This window comes from Parus major, chromosome 9, assembly GCF_001522545.3.
Source record: "Parus major isolate Abel chromosome 9, Parus_major1.1, whole genome shotgun sequence".
Taxonomy (NCBI): Eukaryota; Metazoa; Chordata; class Aves; order Passeriformes; family Paridae; genus Parus; species Parus major.
The window spans coordinates 24,144,815-24,161,899 of NC_031778.1; the positions used below are offsets into that span (position 1 = coordinate 24,144,815).

General features: G+C 51.2%; 2 protein-coding genes across 3 annotated transcripts in view; one reads left to right on the forward strand and one right to left on the reverse strand.

Annotated features, from left to right (window-relative positions):
• The window catches only part of GMPS (guanine monophosphate synthase), a 22,284-nt gene extending 17,778 nt beyond the window's left edge, over positions 1-4,506 (reverse strand). The window contains exon 1 of the mRNA XM_015638124.2: positions 4,379-4,506. Coding sequence (XP_015493610.1) covers positions 4,379-4,405 — 27 coding nt within the window. The 5' untranslated portion in view covers positions 4,406-4,506. The remainder of the gene's footprint in view (positions 1-4,378) is intronic.
• A 1,181-nt stretch (positions 4,507-5,687) lies between these two features.
• Positions 5,688-16,751, forward strand: SLC33A1 (solute carrier family 33 member 1). Of its 2 annotated transcripts, XM_015638243.3 has the most exons (6): positions 5,701-6,445; positions 10,465-10,655; positions 11,269-11,453; positions 11,865-11,982; positions 12,746-12,961; positions 14,578-16,751. In XM_015638243.3, the coding sequence occupies exons 1-6, from the start codon at positions 5,722-5,724 to the stop codon at positions 14,743-14,745; spliced, it is 1,602 nt and encodes a 533-aa protein (XP_015493729.1). In that variant the 5' UTR covers positions 5,701-5,721; the 3' UTR covers positions 14,746-16,751. The 2 variants fall into 2 exon arrangements, with proteins under 2 accessions (XP_033372475.1, XP_015493729.1); XM_033516584.1 differs by lacking the exons at positions 10,465-10,655; positions 11,865-11,982 and having other exon boundaries at positions 5,688-6,445.
• The last annotated feature ends 334 nt before the right edge of the window (positions 16,752-17,085 follow it).

A 17,085-nucleotide genomic window follows, 5' to 3' on the forward strand; every position in this document is an offset into this window, starting at 1 on the left:
CATCATCACCCATGACAGAAATCCCATGGAATCACCCATGACAGAGATCCCACGGAGTCACCCAGAGCCACCACAGAGATCCCACAGAACTCCTGAGACACGAGGCTGGAAAAGGCCTCTGCCAGTGTCCCAAGTCCAGCTGTCCAGCCAACCCCACCCCTGTGGTCAGCACCAGACCGTGCCCTCCAGTGCTGCTGCTGCACATTTTGGGAGCCCTCTCAGGGATGGTGAGCCCACCACTACCCCAGGCAGCTCTACAAAGCTTTCTGTCAGGAAATGTCTCTTGATACCCAGCCTGAACCTCCTCTGGCTTTACTCTGACAGCCCACTGACTGAGCCAGATCTCTTTAACAGCTAACATGTGCGAGGCTTTGCTAATTAGCTATGTTAATTTATGATAAAAATTATAAAGACCAGCCAAGAAGCTTCAAAATGAAAAAAAAATCTTGAGGATTATAAGGACCAGTTGAGGCACTGGTAAGATAAAGGTGCTGGACACCAGCACAGAACATCCACCCCAGGCAGAGACAACATCCCCATCCCCCAAACCAAACAGGGCAGAAATTAGGGAAGAAAAATGCTAATGAGCTAATGATGGCACAGCTTTGCACAAGCAGGAGCTCTTATGCCCTGATCACCATCTGCAGCCTCTCCATCTTTTTCCAGTTCCACGTGAACCCCAGCACAGCCCATGAGAACAGAGAGCCTCGGCCTTTTTCTCAGGCAAAACAGCACAAAAATCAAACAAAAAAATGTTTTTTTCCCCGTCACGCTGCCTCATATGCTGAACTTCACTTGACATTACCTCCTGGAGAGAATAAAAAGGGGAAATTGAGAACAAATGTCGCTGCTAAATGATTAGGAAAAAAAAAACCAACACATTTTGAGTGCAGCATTTGGGCAGACTGCATGTCAGAACAAAGCAGTGGCTCCCTCTGAGCCCCTCATGCCTGAACTGCTTGGCCAACTTTGGCTAAATCTGAAAGAGTGCTAAAAAACACTAGGCCAAGTTTCTTCATTAAAAAAAATTGTGAGAAGAGGCAGCTATTCCATGGAAGTGTCCTTATCAGAGCATCTCCAAGGAAGAACAACAGCCATGCTCTAACACCAAAAATTTGCTGCCTACAGAATTTACTTCTCTTAGGGTGTTCTTCCCCTGATTCCTTGCCAATGTAGCTTGGTGAAGGGCGAACTGGGAAGGGTTTCACTTTGGCAAATGATGCCTCCAAGCATCTTGGAGCTCCATTTCAGGTTTTAGTGACGGCAGGTTGGAGTTGTTCTGCTTGTTTGGACCAGGCAGCAGAACCTCCAACCCAGAGCTCACCTCTGCTCCCATCACTGCTCCTCCAGTATTTCCACCTGGGGCAGGAATTCAGCCCAAAGCAGGTGATTCTGGAGAGCATCATCCTGCTGGGACACAACCTCCCCACAAACACACTGGAAACTTCCAAACTTCACACCAGCTGGAAGAGGTTTTATCTTAATTAAAATAGTGCTAAATCCCTCAAAAGCCTAAATCCAGGTTAAAATCAGATATTTAATTTTTGTCCTTCAGCTGGCAGCCAAGCTGCCTGGTGGGGAGCTCTTGATGACTTTCAGTGCTGGGTTACACAAGAAGTGCACATGTTGGAAGAGAGAAGAGTTTAGCAGCACAGACCCCTTCACACCCCAGGTGAGGCAGTCACCAGACCTGTCCTCCCCTCCAGGGCATGGCAGGGAATCACTTTTAGAGTGATTCTGGGCATTTTCACCAATTCTAAATTAGCAGTTCTTGTGAGACAGACCAACATCCTTATTCCTTCCTGAGCCCATCCTGGGGAAAACACTATTCCTTGCAGTGCTATTTTTTTATTTCAAGTCTTCAATTGTTTCAGAGCAGTAGGTTGTGTCATTTAGGGACAGAGCTCTGCAGCCCTCTCTCAAAGAAGACTGAACAGAAGCTACTGTTGGTGTCAGCTGGACTGACAGCCAGCTATCCCTGGATTTATTAATAAATAAATCTGGTTTCCAGTGCCCTACCCCGAGATGTTTTGGGCAGGCAGGGGTGGTTAACGGGGGCTGTAGGGGAGACAGGAGTGTGAAAACAGAGCCTGAAATTACATCAGGAGTAGCTTGAGAAGCACTTTAAAGCAGTGTGAGTAGGTCTGTGTCCTGAACCTGCACCACCCTCAAACCCCAGCAGAAGCAGGACAGCAACCCAGACTCCTCTGAACTAACCAGACAAGTGGAACTGCAAGGGGGTTCAGGACTAAGAGAGCCCAACATTAATCACAGGCAAAAAGAGAAAAGGAAAAAAGGCAGAAAAGTCATCACAGCATCTAGTTCTACTTATTGAAAGGCACAGTTCCAAGGCTAGGGGTTTTAAACCCAAATTACCGAGGGAAACTTCATTTGATGAAATCCAAAGAGGAACAGATGCTGTTCATGTGCAGCCAACATGGCAGCTGAGCTCTGCACACCACGGCCGTGCCAGCAGAGATTAAAAGAGGACAGCAGACAGCCCAGCTCCTGCAGGGATGGATAGGGCTTATGGAGCCAGCACCTCATCCTGCTGGGGACTGCACAGCCTCCAGTGAAAGCTCTTTGTCCCCTCAGTACAGCCAGAACTAGAGCTCCTTGTCTTCTGGTGTGCTCACACAAAAACCTGGAGAACTCGCTGGTTTTGAGACCTCCTGTGGAAGCTGCTCTGACACCTGTCCCAGGCTGTCTAGGTATGGGGACAGAGGCACCGTGCTGCTGTCCCCAGAGCAGGACTAAAAACAGGACTGAAACCCTGTGCACACCGAGAGAAGACAGTCTCTGTTCAGCCAATTCCAGCGCCAAGGCACCCTGAGGACCACGGACCTGAGACACAGCACCAAGGTCCTGTGTGCCACCTGAGCCTTGTGGTGACCCCAACTGTGCTGCCACACCGAGGGTCAGCCTCGTTCCACCAGCTCAGCTCTACCACCTAACACTGGAGAACAAAAACCTCCCATCACTGCTGTTCTTCTGGTGTCAAAACCAAGTAATTCTGAGTTCTCTAGAGAGTCGAGGTAGGAGAACTGGAAGCAGGCTTGGGCTACCAGCCAAGGACACCACAGATCCTGTTCCTCACATCCCTGCCTAGTGCCTTAAACTGAGTGTGCAAGTTCCTAACAGCCCACTTGTGCAGAATCAGGGGATTTTTCAGCATTTCACACACCCACATGGTCGCAGGTTGGTCATTAGTGTAATTCATAAACCACATTTCCACACAGACCAGTCCCATTCTGGAGTACTGGGAAGCAGCACCAGCTCCTCTGTCCGAGCCCTCAGCCCTGAGCTCTCACCCACACCAGTAACTCAGGACAAGCCTAAACCAGGAGCCTTGATCTTGCACTTTCAAGCCAGCACAGGTTTTACAAGAGTTTAACTGTTTCCCTGTGGTATTAAAATTAAGCAGGTCTAAGAACACTCACTCAGATTTCCAAGTATAACAGGAAAGCAGCTCCCTTAAACTCAGGCCATCCTCAACAACACAACAAGAGCCCCTCAAATCATTATTCCAGGGAAGCTTTAACAGACATGGGTGTCATGCAGGTGTCCATGGGCTGCTGGGACCCTGCAGAAATTGCTGTCATCAATGCTGGATGAACCAGGAGCCCCACATCCAGCACTGGCTGGGAGAACTGGAGCCCCCAGAGCAGCCCCGGGTGGAAAGGAGGCTGTGACCACAGCCAGGGAAAAACGTGACAGAAAACCTACACAGGGACCAGCCGAGCACTCAAAAAGCCCTTCAGAGAGAGACACAGCTAGATAAAGAGCCGAGAACAAGGGAGGAGAGGAACAGCCGGGATTAGCCCCGGCCAGGAGAGGAGGTTGTGAACACGGCCAAGGAAAAGCGTGTCAGGAAACACACAGGGACCCAGTGAGCACTCAAATACTGAGCACTCAAATACTGAGCACTCAAAAACTGAGCACTCCAACCCCACAGAGTCAGGGATTTTTTGCGAACTAGCTAAAGAAAGCACAACAAGTCTTTCACCCCGCTCCAGCAGCGGCTGCAGGCAGGCTGCAGGGCTCGCTGAGAAGTTGCAGTATCGGAGCTGTAAGTTCCTGAGGCTCGTTCCGTGCCGATGTGCCCGAGCCACACGGACACCCCGGGCCGGGGCCGGAGCTCTGGGCGAACCGAACCCCGGCCCGGCTGCGAGCGGGGATACAGCCGGGCACAGCGCCGCGGAACATCCCCGCTCGGGCAATCAATCAGTTAATTAATGAATTAGCGCTCTGCGAGCAGCCGGCGCTGCGGCCCCCGTTGCTCCCGTTCCCCGCGGTCCCCGCTCCCCTCCCGGGCCGCGGGGCCCCGCCACACGGCCGGGCAGGCCGGGCCGGGCCGGGCCGCAGCCCCAGCACTGACCTTGGTGTCCCCGTTGCACAGGGCCATGGGGGCGGCGGGCAGCGCGAAGAAAGGGCCGCGAGGAGCCGCGGCCGATGAGCTAATGCCGCCCGCGGGAGGAGGAGCCGCCCGGCACGGCCGCTCCGGCGGAAGGGGAGGAGCGGCGGCGGGGTCAGGGGCGGGACGGCTGCGGGGACACGGCGGGGACACGGCGGGGACAGCTCCGGACAGCCGGGGGCAGGCCCGGCAGCGCCGGGGGGCTCCGGCGGCTCACACAGCTCTGTTATCAGGGTAAAAACAAGCAGAGCTTTGCAGTGAGTGCGTTTTTGTGCGTCAGCATCCTATGGGATGATGCGATCACTGGCTGCTTTGGGTTGGGAGGGTCCTTAAAGCCCATCCCGTCGCACCCCCCGCCATGGGCAGGGACACCTTCCATCCACCGGGAGCCGTGCTGTGCCTGCCCGGTGAATTCCCCGTCAGAGAACGTGACTGCATCCGTGGAACCCTCCTGGAACGGTGCCGGGGCGGTTCTGACCCCTTTCCCTGAACATCGGCTTGAATATGGAAATGAAGGGGTGAATGAAGGAATTCGGGTTAAGATGAAATCACACACCAGCGTCTGGTTCTGCTGTCAGATTCCAAACAGTTCTGTCCTGAGGCTGATAGAAATGCAGGTTTTTTTCACAATCGGGGTTTCTGGTCTCGTTTTTTGTTTTTTTTTTTTATGGATGTGTCATTCTTTTCCAGTTCTGTTTACACTGGCATTGAAGCAGAGTCATCTCAGAGCACGAGGCACAGGATTGTGTCCAGATAGGTCTGCAATACCCCCAGGGAGGAGACTCCACATCCTCCCTGGTGTCTGTTCCAGTGCTCACAGGAAACATCTTCCTCCTGTAGAGGTGGAAGAATTGATTCCTGAGATCGAATCTTGCCCGTGGCTCTGGTGCCACTGGAGCAGAGCCTGGGCCCTGCTCTGACCCTCCCTGCAGCCAGGGACAGCCAGGGCTGAGGGCCCCTCTCAGCTGGGGCTCCTCTCGGGGCCGAACCGCCCCAGCTCCCTCAACCTTTCCTGGGCACCGAGATGCTCCAGTGATCCCGATCCCCGATCCCGACCCCTGATCCTGATCCCGATCCCGACCCCTGATCCCGATCCCGACCCCTGATCCTGATCCCGATCCCCGATTCCGGTTCCCGGTTCGGGTTCCCGGTGCCCCTGTCCCGTCAGTCAGGGTCAGGGGGCGGTGCTATGCATGACGTCACTCGCAGTGCACCAGTGAGGCGCGGCCACGCCTGGCGCGCGGGTCGGGGCGGGGCGGTTCCCTCAGCGCGGCGGCGCCGGGGCCGCTCCCGGGCCGCTCCCGGACATGGCGCCCGCCATCGCCGCCGAGGAGGGCGGGCGGCAGCGCCGAGCCGGCACCCGCCGGCACAGCCTGGACCTGACGGGCGAGCCGCCCCCCGACGGGCTGTCCGGGGACACCGAGGCGCTGCTGCCGGCGCCGGCGCGGGCGCGGGGGTACCGCGCGGAGCTGGGCAGCATCCTGCTGCTGCTGGTGCTGTACGTGCTGCAGGGCATCCCGCTGGGGCTGGCGGGCAGCGTGCCGCTCATCCTGCAGAGCAAGAGCGCCAGCTACACCGACCAGGCCTTCTTCAGCTTCGTGTTCTGGCCCTTCAGCCTGAAGCTGCTGTGGGCGCCCTTGGTGGACGCCGTGTACCTGCGGGGCTTCGGCCGCCGCAAGTCGTGGCTGGTGCCCACACAGTACGTGCTGGGGCTCTTCATGATCTACATGTCCACGCAGGTGGACGCGCTGCTGGGCGACGGCCACGGCCGCGGCCCCGACGTGGCGGCCCTGACCGTCACCTTCTTCCTCTTCGAGTTCCTGGCGGCCACGCAGGACATCGCTGTGGACGGCTGGGCGCTCACCATGCTGTCCCGGGAGAACGTGGGCTACGCCTCCACCTGCAACTCCGTGGGGCAGACGGCCGGCTATTTCCTGGGAAATGTCCTTTTCCTGGCCCTGGAGTCCGCCTCCTTCTGCAACAAGTACCTGCGGTTCGAGCCGCAGCCCCGGGGCATCGTCACCCTGTCAGGTAGGGCCGGGGCACTGCAGCCTGCGTGTGCTGGACTGGAGCTGTGCAATGCATCGCTCTGGAAGGGACCGCAGAGGTTCCCTGTGCAGGGACACCTTCCACTGCCCCAGGCTGCTCCAAGCACCAATGTCCAGCCTGGCCTTGGACACTTCCCGGGATCCAGGGGAGCCACAGCTTCTCTGGGCAACCTGTGCCAGGGCCTGCCCACCCTCCCAGGGAAGAATTATTTCCTAATAATAATGGTTATATCTTCTCAGGATGATTCTTCCCTGTGCCTGGACCCCTGTGTGGTTTGACACTGGGAACCAAACAGGTTTGGTTTGTCCCCTGCCCCGTGCGAAAGCACAGCCTGCTTGGAGGCTGGCAGAACCCATGGCTATATGCACTGGATTTAATATTTTTCTAGGGTAAAACGTGTGGGAGACCTGCCTCGTCATTATCTTGGCTGACCTAAGCACTCTGGAGGAACTCTTTTTTTTTCCCTCCTACTTTAATGACTGTGGACTAGATTACTCTTTAAAAAATACAAGCCAAAGTCTCCATCTGGGAAGAAAGAAGAGGGGGGAATTAAAAAAAAATGAAATTCTTCCAATATGTTTTTCACAGAATAGAAATGAAGGTATTCAGATTGAGCATGTAGCCAGTTTCTGAAGGAAGGCCTTGTTTCAGTAAATTAAGGGGGATTTGCCTTTTCTCTTTAGCAAATCAAATGGAGTGTGGTAATCCAAGCATAACTAGCTGTTAGTGGAGGGCTGTTTCTGTCTGCTGGGGTTTGGAATCTTTCTCAGAAAGGTTCTGTGTGGAGGTTGATGTTAGGGGTGTTACCCAGGAGATGCCTCACTGTGCACCTGGTTTGGTTGCTAGTTTGAGGGAGGACAGGAAATCCTGGCACCACTTGTGGCTGCAGTCTCAGGGTGACCCTGGCAGTGAAGAGCAGATCCTCATGGTCTCAGTCTCTTCTCCCCCTCTCACACCTTGCCTGTGCCATCTCAGAGATCAGGTATGCCAAAACAGGCTGGAATTGTTGTGTGGAGGAAGTTTTGCATTCTGTCCTGCCCCTTCCTCAGGCATGAGTCAGGACAGCAGGTTCAAGGCTGCTGTGCTTGCCTGGTTTCTGCAGCTCTCACCATTCCTAACTAGTCCTCCTCTTTGCTCCCTGCTGCCAGCCTCGTGTCTGGCCTATGTCAAGGAGCACAGAGTGGCCCTTCACGAATCCCAGGTGGTTCCTGCCTTTCCCTGGAGCTGTGCAGCTCCTGGGCTGGCCTGTCCCTCTCACTGCAGTGCACACTGACGTCTCTGCTGCTGATGCAACTTGCAGGCACTGGTGTTCACACAGCTTGGCTGGGCTGTACTACCCTCACTGCCCAGGGTTTTGGTTGGTTGAGGATTTTTCCTCTCAGGGCAGTTTGTATAAATGGATTTGTTACTATTACAAAGGTGCTGCTTCTAAAAGATACTATCCCAAACCCAAACAGCTCCTGTCCTGTCCTGGACTATTGATGTGGGTGGAATAAGAACAGCAAATAACTGCCACTGTAGTTGCAGGACATGCTTTTTCAGGTGGTAAAACTGTAACAAGTTTTTTGTTTCCCAGTGGTGTGACTGGCACAGTTTGGTGTTTCCAGCTGAGAGCAGCAGGAGTAACCAGCTCCCCCAGGAGCTCACTGGTCCTTGTCCTGGCTGTAAAGGGCTCGTGATGAGCAGGTTTGGGCAGGTAAAGCAGCAGAAAACTTTGCTGCTGGAAAAGGTGAATGTTTTCTGCCAGCTCATATCTCTGAGCGCTTTTGTCCTAGGCTGAGCTCAGTGCTGGGGAAAGAACAAGTCAATACTCCATGATCCAGAGGGGCAGCACCCTGAAAGAATGGCTGGAGCTGTGCTGGGGGGGTTTGGTTTGGTTTTCGGGGAAGGTTTTTTCCCCCGGGGGTGCTGGCACTGCCCAGGCTCCCCAGGGCATGGGCACAGCCCCGAGGCTGCCACAGCTCCAGGAGAGTTTGGACAGCGCTGCCAGGGTTGTCTTGTGTCAGGCCAGCAGCTGGGATGATCCTTGTGGGTCCATCCCAGCTCAAGATACTCTGTGATCCTAAATCAGCTTTCAGTTGTTGAGAAGCAGCAGCAGCATTCACTGTTCTCATTAACTTCAGGAAATATGGACAAATGTGAAACCATCATCAAATTCACCAAACCAAAGGCTGTGCTAGGCTGTGTCAGGCTGAAGTGGCAGAGAAGGAAACAGGAAAAACCCTTCTGTGAGCTGATTGTCCTGGCACATCCAGGGGTTTATTTAGCATTGCTGTTCAGGTGACTTTTGGTGTTTTTAAAAGCAGGGGAAGCTCCCTGGCTGGGTTTGTGATTCCTGCCTGGTTTGCCCATCACAGTGTGAAGGACAGGGAAGGAGTGAGCACAGGACAAAGGTGCCCCTTAAAGGCCACCCCCACTCACCTGTGCCAGGGACTGGAGCACCCCTCCTCCTGGTACCTGTACAGTTACAGCTGTTGGGACCTGGGGGCCTTCTTCATGGCTGTTTTCCAGCCTGATCCATCCCTGATCTAGTTCAAAAACTTGTTTTGCCCATCTCAGTGGTTTATTGTAAACTCTTACTTTCAAAGTTTTTTTGCTTATAGCGTGTTAGTGAGGTTCCTTGTATTTGAAATGAAACGTACTTTATTTTTGTGTAAACTGCCTACAGCCTCAAAAAAAACAATTTTTCTTGTCTGAACTACTATATATATATGGTGGGTTTTTTTCTTTTTTTCTTGCTTTGCTTTGTTGCTGATGCAGCCCCTGCAGTGCTGTGCTGCAGCTGACAGGGCTGGCCTGATCAGGAGCACTCATGTGATGATGCTCAGAGCTATTTCTATCCCCATCCTTGCACTGTGTGTCTCTCACTGCAGTGGTAATGCTCAGGGTTATTATTAGAGAACTGCTCCTCTGTGTCCTTTGTAGCCAGCAGCTGTGATTAGTGAGACTCTCAGAAAATGCATTTTTCCTTGAGAATGTCTGTTACGAACACTTTTTTTTTTAAGAGAGAGCAATTTGACAGTGTTGCTTGTGAGGTCACGTTTATTTTAGGAAAAGGAAAAGTTGCAGAAATGGCGTGAAAAGCCTTTTTTCTGTTACCTTGAGAATGGTGGGAGCAGTCCTTGCATGTTTTCTTCCATGCTGGCTGAGCCTGCTCCCTTCCTGTGCATGAGAAGAGGGGATAATTGACTGAACCTCTGCCCTATCTCTGCCCTTTCACCAGCCCTCGCTGCTCCTTCCCAGTCTCCCAGAGCTGCTGGAGCTGCTCCTGACCAGGAAGATTAAAGGCTGCTTCTGTCCTACCCTCTGCACATGGCTGGGCTCTTCCCTGCCTCTGTCATAGAGTCAGAGGACGGGAGTATCTTGAATTGACCATTCAGAGTGTACTCTTGGTTTTTCACTGCCCCACATCCATGATTTAGCAGATACTGATCTGCTTTAAACAGAGCACTTGAATGCTGGCAGGTGTCCAGCCAGACAAATCTGAGGATTCCTTACAACTCTGTTAAAACTTTCCTCAGGCCATCTTCACACTCCTAAATCGCTGTTTCCTCCAGGTGGGAGGTGGATCTTAGATAGGGATGAGGAGCAGAGGCACAGAGTGGTTCCCTGACTGCATGGTAAGGCAGCTGGGGAGGAGTTCTGCCTCTGGAGGTTCTTCTAACTGTTACATGTGGTTTTCCTCCTGTATCAGCCTGTAGTGGTTGTGTGTAATCCTTCAACACGTTCATTTTTCCTTCTGTTCCTCCTCCAACATGCTTGCTGTGGTAATAACCCACCAAACAGCCAGGAGTGACCTGGTTTCCTACTGCTCCTCTGCCTCAGCTCCTGCAAACACCTCATTTCAGTGACCCTGTGTCACTCATTGTATGTAGCTCTGTGCTTGCAGTTTGCTTTTTCTGCTTGTTTTTATTCCACTTAGATTATTAGGTTTATATTCTACAACTGTCAATCATGGCTGCTACAAAGGAATTTTTATTTTATTTTATTTTTCCCTCCAGATTTCCTGTTTTTCTGGGGAGCTGTCTTCTTAGTTACCACTACATTGGTTGCCTTTTTGAAAAAGGAAAACCAGGAGCTGATACCAGCAAAGGAAGAAACAAAAGGCATCACTGACACGTACAAGCTGCTATTCTCAATAATCAAGATGCCAGCAGTTCTTACTTTCTGTCTCTTGATCCTCACTTCAAAAGTAAGTAAATACATTGAAGAATTGTTAAGTGCTGGCATCAGAGTCTGGAAGTCTGCTGAGTCCCTGGGATGTAACTCAGTTTTGCTATTGGCTGTCATCAGAGTTATGAATTTTCACATGAAATTTAAGCAGAATGGCTTATCTCAGTGTGCTGAGCAGGGCTGTGCAGCAGAAAAGCTTTCTGTGAGCTTTTGTGTTTAACACAAGCACTGAAGAGAAGTTCGGTGGCAGTGTGGTATTAAAGTAAAGTACATTTTTAAACAGGCTGTGTAGCCTGCAGTTAAAAGGACAGAAAATGTTTCTTTTTAGGTCAGAATCCCCAGCTCTGTCCAAGCTGGGTTTCCATGGCTCCTGTTGGACACTGAGGATGCCAAGAGCAGTGAAGGCACAGGAATGAATGGCAGTGCTACTTAATGTTCTTGGAATCATTTTGGCTCTGATGACAATAAGAGTATGCAAGTGTAGAGCATGTAGAACTAATTTGGAAATCAAATCAGGGGCAGAAGTAACTTGTCCTGTATCCCATTTCTCAATTTACTTGTTAGGCAGTAAATTGAATTTCTAGCCAAACTCCCTGTTCTCCTCAGCTTATTTTGTCTCCTTGACATTGCAGGTTGGGTTTTCAGCAGCAGATGCTGTAACAGGACTCAAACTGGTGGAGGAGGGAGTCCCCAAAGAGCACCTGGCCCTGCTGGCTGTTCCAATGGTTCCTTTGCAGATTATCTTGCCTCTGGTTATCAGCAAATACACAGCAGGCCCACAGCCGCTGAACACCTTCTACAAAGCAATGCCTTACAGGTAAAGCCTCACCTTGGAGGAACACAGTGATAGGTGTGCTCAACCTGTGTGTTCAGATCACGTGCAGGGTTTTGTGTGTAACTCTCTGACTTGCAGGTCCAGAGAAGTGTCAGGATTGTCACAGTGAGTTGAACTGTGTGGTTCATGCAGTGTCACTGTGTGGAAGCAGAGCATGAGGTGTTTGGGATGTGCATGTACAACAGCATTAGAGCAGTGCTCTCCTGCTCCTGCTTAACAATGGCACTGCTTGTCAAATATTTGGTACCTAATTCTGAGATAGAAATAGGTGTAACTATTCAGATTGTAACTATTTTAATGTATTCTCTATGATTGGTCAGTGGTTGCTTTGTGTTGAGGAAACACATGGGAAGAATTCCTTGGAATAACAAATCATCTTTCTCATGCCTCCAGGTTGCTGCTTGGCCTGGAATTCGCTTTCCTGGTGTGGTGGGCTCCTAAAGTAAAGCATGAAGGAGGATTTCCTGTCTACTACTACGCTGTGGTGGTGCTGAGTTATGCTCTACACCAGGTAACACTCACTGTGTGGGAAGGGGAAATGCTGGTCCCTGTCTTGTCCTGGGTCACACTGGAATCCCTCCAAGCCTGACCTGTGCTGTGTGGCAGAACTGACTTCCAGTACTCTTAGCAGTGTTATTCCTCCCTGTTCCCTGTGCTCCATTGGACATCTTCTGTGGAGCTGCTTTTAGTTGTCCCTGTCTGGTGTAATTCCCCAGATTCCTTTTTCCCCAGACCCAGAAGCTCAAAAGCACAGAGGAGCTGGAGAAGTCCCAGAACTGTGTGTGAGCTTGATAGGCATGCTGATGAATGCACTGGTTGTGCAGATAAATAAAGTTATGTGATCCTGGTCCTAGAAAAAAAACCTTGATTGTTGGAGGAACATCGTAATGGATCTTATCCAAAGACTTGGGAAACAAACACCTGGTACAGCGTGGTCTTGGGACCAGAACTGAAATGTATGCAGTGCCTTGAGAGGTGATCTTCAATGCAGCAGGGTTGTGTTTAGGTGCTATTTTAGCTGGCTGATTGTATTTCAGTTTGATAACCCGAGTGATGCCAGTGCATGCGAGGCTGGGTCTGTTGCAGCGACGCCAGACAAGCGGCAAGGTGTCAGCACAGGGCCAGGCTGCAGGAGGAGCTGCTGCTGCTGCTGGGGTGATTTCCCAGTCGGTGCTGCTGAGCTCAGGGGATCTCTCAGCAGGGTTTTCGTGCTGGGGGTTTCAGTGGTCTCTGCAGGAGGGGACAGACGCTCTGGCCTGTGTTTGTCCCTCCAGATCACACTGTACAGCATGTACGTGGCCATCATGGCCTTCAACGCCAAGGTCAGCGACCCGCTCATCGGGGGCACCTACATGACCCTGCTCAACACCGTCTCCAACCTGGGGGGCAACTGGCCCTCCACGGTGGCCCTGTGGCTGGTGGACCCCCTCACGGTGAAGGAGTGTGCCGGGGCCCAGGGCCACACCTGTGCCACCGCGGCGGCCGCAGAGGTGAGGCTGGGGCTGGGGGGTCTCTGCTCAATGTCTCTATTAAATTGCTTCTTGTGGTATTTTTTTGCCTGTGAAAACCTTCACAGTGTATAGCTTGTGCTTAAAAATTCCCACTGATCAAGCTCATTTTCCTGTCTGATAAAATCCAGTCTGTTAGCACCTGCACAGTCTGAATAACCAACCCCTTCCCCAGGGTTTGCAGCTGCAGGGTAGTGAGCCCTTTCTTCCTGTGCTGAGCTGGGGTAGAAGCACCAGACTGGTGCCACATTCTGTGCAGTGGGAGGAGGCTGTAGGTATGGATTTGAGTTGTGCAATCAGGGACTCTGTCCTTGGCAGGTCCCCCAGGGCCCTCCATTTCTGTGGCAGGTTTTTCTTCCTCCTGTCTCCCTGGAGGCTTCTTATCTGCCTGCCTTGATAACTTCTCCAAGATGCTGCTCTGCTCTCTGATTTTGGTGTCCACTTTCCCCATGAAATCAAGTGGGACTGGCTGCCTGCCCAGTTCTAAGAGCCTGTGGAAAAGAACAAAGAACTTGCTGTACACAGATCAAACAGCAGGACACAAAACTGCTGGGAAAGCAACATTTCAAATTCACCTCCTCACAGCAAATGAGACATTTGACATGGCTGAAGAGTGGAAATGTTTGGGGTTTTTTTTTCTGTGCTCATGACTGAGATTTATTTCACTCCTGAATGCCAGGATGCTCTAGGACATGGAGGTTCTCTAAAGGATCAAAGTGTTCTGGACTCCAGCAGGACTTGTCTGGAGTTGCAGTTTTTCTTGGTGCAGAGGGGAAACTGCTTCTGCAGTGGATGCTTTCCCAGCCTCTCGCTCATTAGCTTGTCACTAATTAGGTTCCTTGTGTCTCAGCCTCTACTGAACTTGAGTCCTTCCTCCTTCACCTCACTCCTCCTCCTGGCTGGTGACATTCCACCACCACTCCCTTCTTATTCCTAATCTGATCGTGACATGTCTCAGAATAATGAAATGCTGGCAGAGCCTCAGCTCAGAGAAGTGATTAATCCTGGGATTAGAGCAGTGTTGAAAGCCAGAGAATAGCAGAAACAATCCTGGGCTGTACAATCACCTTGTGAATGCTGGGGGTTTGTCTTCCAGTTCAGAACCATCTTGGGCACGTTTCTCCCAGATACAGAACTGCAGAATCATGGAGTGGGTTGGTTTGGATTAAAGCCCATCCAGTCCCACCCCCTGGCATGGGCAGGGACTCATTCCACTATCCCAGGTTGCTCCAAGCCCTGTCCAGCCTTGTCTTGGACATTTCCAGATCTGGGGAGCCCCCAGCATGGATGGCTAGGAGAGAAATCGTCTTCATGAGGCTGGGACAGTGGTTGCACCTGCAGGCCAGCACGGACAGTGGGGCTGTTTCTGTTTTCTGGAGTTTGCCCTTTGGGCTGATGTGCTCCATTTCCCACATGTTTAGAGCAGGTTTGGTACTTTGTTACTTTTCATGCTGCTGATAAGCTCAAAAGCCTCTCTCCCAACTGCACAGGAAACAGCAAAGAGTAAACAACTCTATTTAGTCATGGCCAGGAGCAAGGAGACCCTGTCAGCTGTGCAGTGCTGTGTGCTCAGTGCCTTTCCCTGTGCTCTGTTGTAGCTGTGCTCAGCAGCTGGGGGCTCCTGCCTGACCACCCTGGACGGGTACTACGTGGAGTCTGTCGTCTGCCTCGTCCTGGGCTTTGCCTGGTGGTTCTTCCTCGGACCAAAATTCAAAAAGCTGCAGGAAGAAGGACCGTCTTCGTGGAAGTGCAAGAGGAGCAATTGATGCACTTAGGTGTTGGATGGAGCAGCGAGGTGGTTTTAGTTTTATTACAAGGACTTATCCCATAATCAGCACCCCGGGATCTCGGTGTTTCTGGGCCAGGGAGATCTGTGTGGCCGAGGCAGGGCTGTGTGTGGCACCGCTGCCCTCCCCACAGCACAGGCTCAGCTCAGAAAGGAACGGCTGAAGCAGCACCTCAGTGCTCCATGCTTACCCCTGACCCCAGAGCTGCTGATCCCGGAGGGCACCCCTGGGAAAGCTCCTCGTGCCGTGGCTCTAGAGGCAGCAGCATTGCCAGCTGAGTGCCAGCTTTTATTTTCACACAGAAATGATCTGACAGGGCAGCTGACCCGGGGAAGGATGCCCAAGGCATTCTGACTTGGAGGTTAAGCATGGTACTTTGGAATTCCGTGTGGGAAGATCCGTGTGAGATGTCTGTGGGCTTTGCTTCTTCTCACTTTCTGAACTGTAACCACGCCTCAAAGGATGAAATGTTCCAGAGATTCTTTTAAATGTATTTTCTGGCTTTTATAAGCTTTAAAGATTTATAAGAAAATATTTTTATAAGCAAATTCCATTTGTTTAATTTATTTCCGCTGTTTCAAGGCAGTTTGATTTACGTTCAGGGTAGTTTATTGACCGCAAAATGCTGTAAGGTAGGACTGGAGTAACGCACAATCCTCTGAGCCTTGAGTCCTGCAGCTGGAACTGGAGGTGCTTCCCAAGGGAGGGCACGTGGGCCTTTGGAAGGGGTGAGTTGATAGAGGAAAACCAATCCCCTGGTTTTCCAAACCGTATTAACTAAAATTTGAACATTGGCTCTCAAAGCCGTGGGAGCACCGAGACTTCCCCCAGCCAGGGGTGAGAAGAGTTGGTGATGACAAAGTTGCCAAATTCCCAGGGTGCAGGACTCGCCCTCACAAACCAGATGGGCGCAGTCCTGTGGCAGAGCTGCTGCAGAATTGACTGCTGGTGCCATGTGGTGGAAACATTCCCGCTGGATTTCTCCCACTGAGCTCCCTCCTGAGTGCCTTAGGGACCCACAGGTGCTGGAGAGGCACTCGGACCCTGCTGGGTGTATGTGGAACATTGGTATTAAAAAGGAAAACCATTAAACGTCCCTTGGAAAGGTGCACAAGGTTCTCTGCCATGTTTCTTGTCAATGTTTGAAGGATTGGGCTGGGAGGAGGTTTGAAATCTTCTGCTACTGTGTGTTTTGGGGGAAAAGTGACCCAGTACCACCTTTGGAGTGCCTGGGTAGGGTGGGTGGGTGTACAGAGGGTCTCCTTGGCATCAGGGGTGAGGAGGGGCCTGGAACAGGACACTGTGACCTCCTGCTTCACTGTCCCCTGTCCCCTCCCTCTCGCCTTGCTTCTCACTCGTGCTAAGTGACATCACATGGGTTCTACTGCCCAAGCTGAACATCTTCCAATTTCCCTCTGCAAAAGAATAAAATCAACATAAAAATATCTCAGATTTATGGCTGTATCTTTCAGTCCCACCATCTCCACTGCATTAACTCTGTGAGGCACTTCAATTCTGTATCCTCACAGGAACCATGGGCAGCTTATTTCATTACATCTTGTGCATACCTAGAAAGGTTGTTTTAACTTTTCTGATTGTGAGGGAAAACTTCAAGTGCAGAAGCTGAGAAATTACATTTGCTTTATTTAATTTGTGTATTAGATTTGGGTTTTACTTTGCAATTTTTTTTCACTATTTCTAAAGGTGCCGGTGAAACCTGTCACTAATAAAGATGGGTTAAGGATTGTTTATCAATAATTAGATTGTCTCAACAACATCAAAATTGCACATACAAATCGGTAGGAATCAGTTATGTTACCTGAAATAAGTTACTGTGTCCTTTTTCAAACTGGTGAAACAAGTAATGGATTAGTGCTTTTAATTTAAGTAGCTTTTTGTAAATTGGAAATATTGCTGCTGTGCCAGCCCCTTAGCAGGCTGCTGAAGAGCACCAATAAAATTTTGATCATGCTACTTTCTACCTACTCTGTTTGAAAAGGATTTTTCTTTTTAACATTAGAATGATTGCAGACTTAAACATTTTTAACATTAAAAAAATTAATGAAAAAAAAAACCCAACAAAAAAACCCCAAACCAACAAGAATAACAAACCAAATTTAAAATATCGAGAAGAAAGGAGCATCTGAAGGGTCAGGGGAGGTGTGGTACAGGTTTGAGGAGCTCAATGCAGAGTTCAACCTGGAGAGGAGAAGGCTCCAGGGAGAGCTCAGAGCCCCTTGCAGGGCCTGAAGGGGCTCCAGGAGAGCTGGAGAGGGACTGGGGACAAGGGATGGAGGGACAGGACCCAGGGAATGGCTC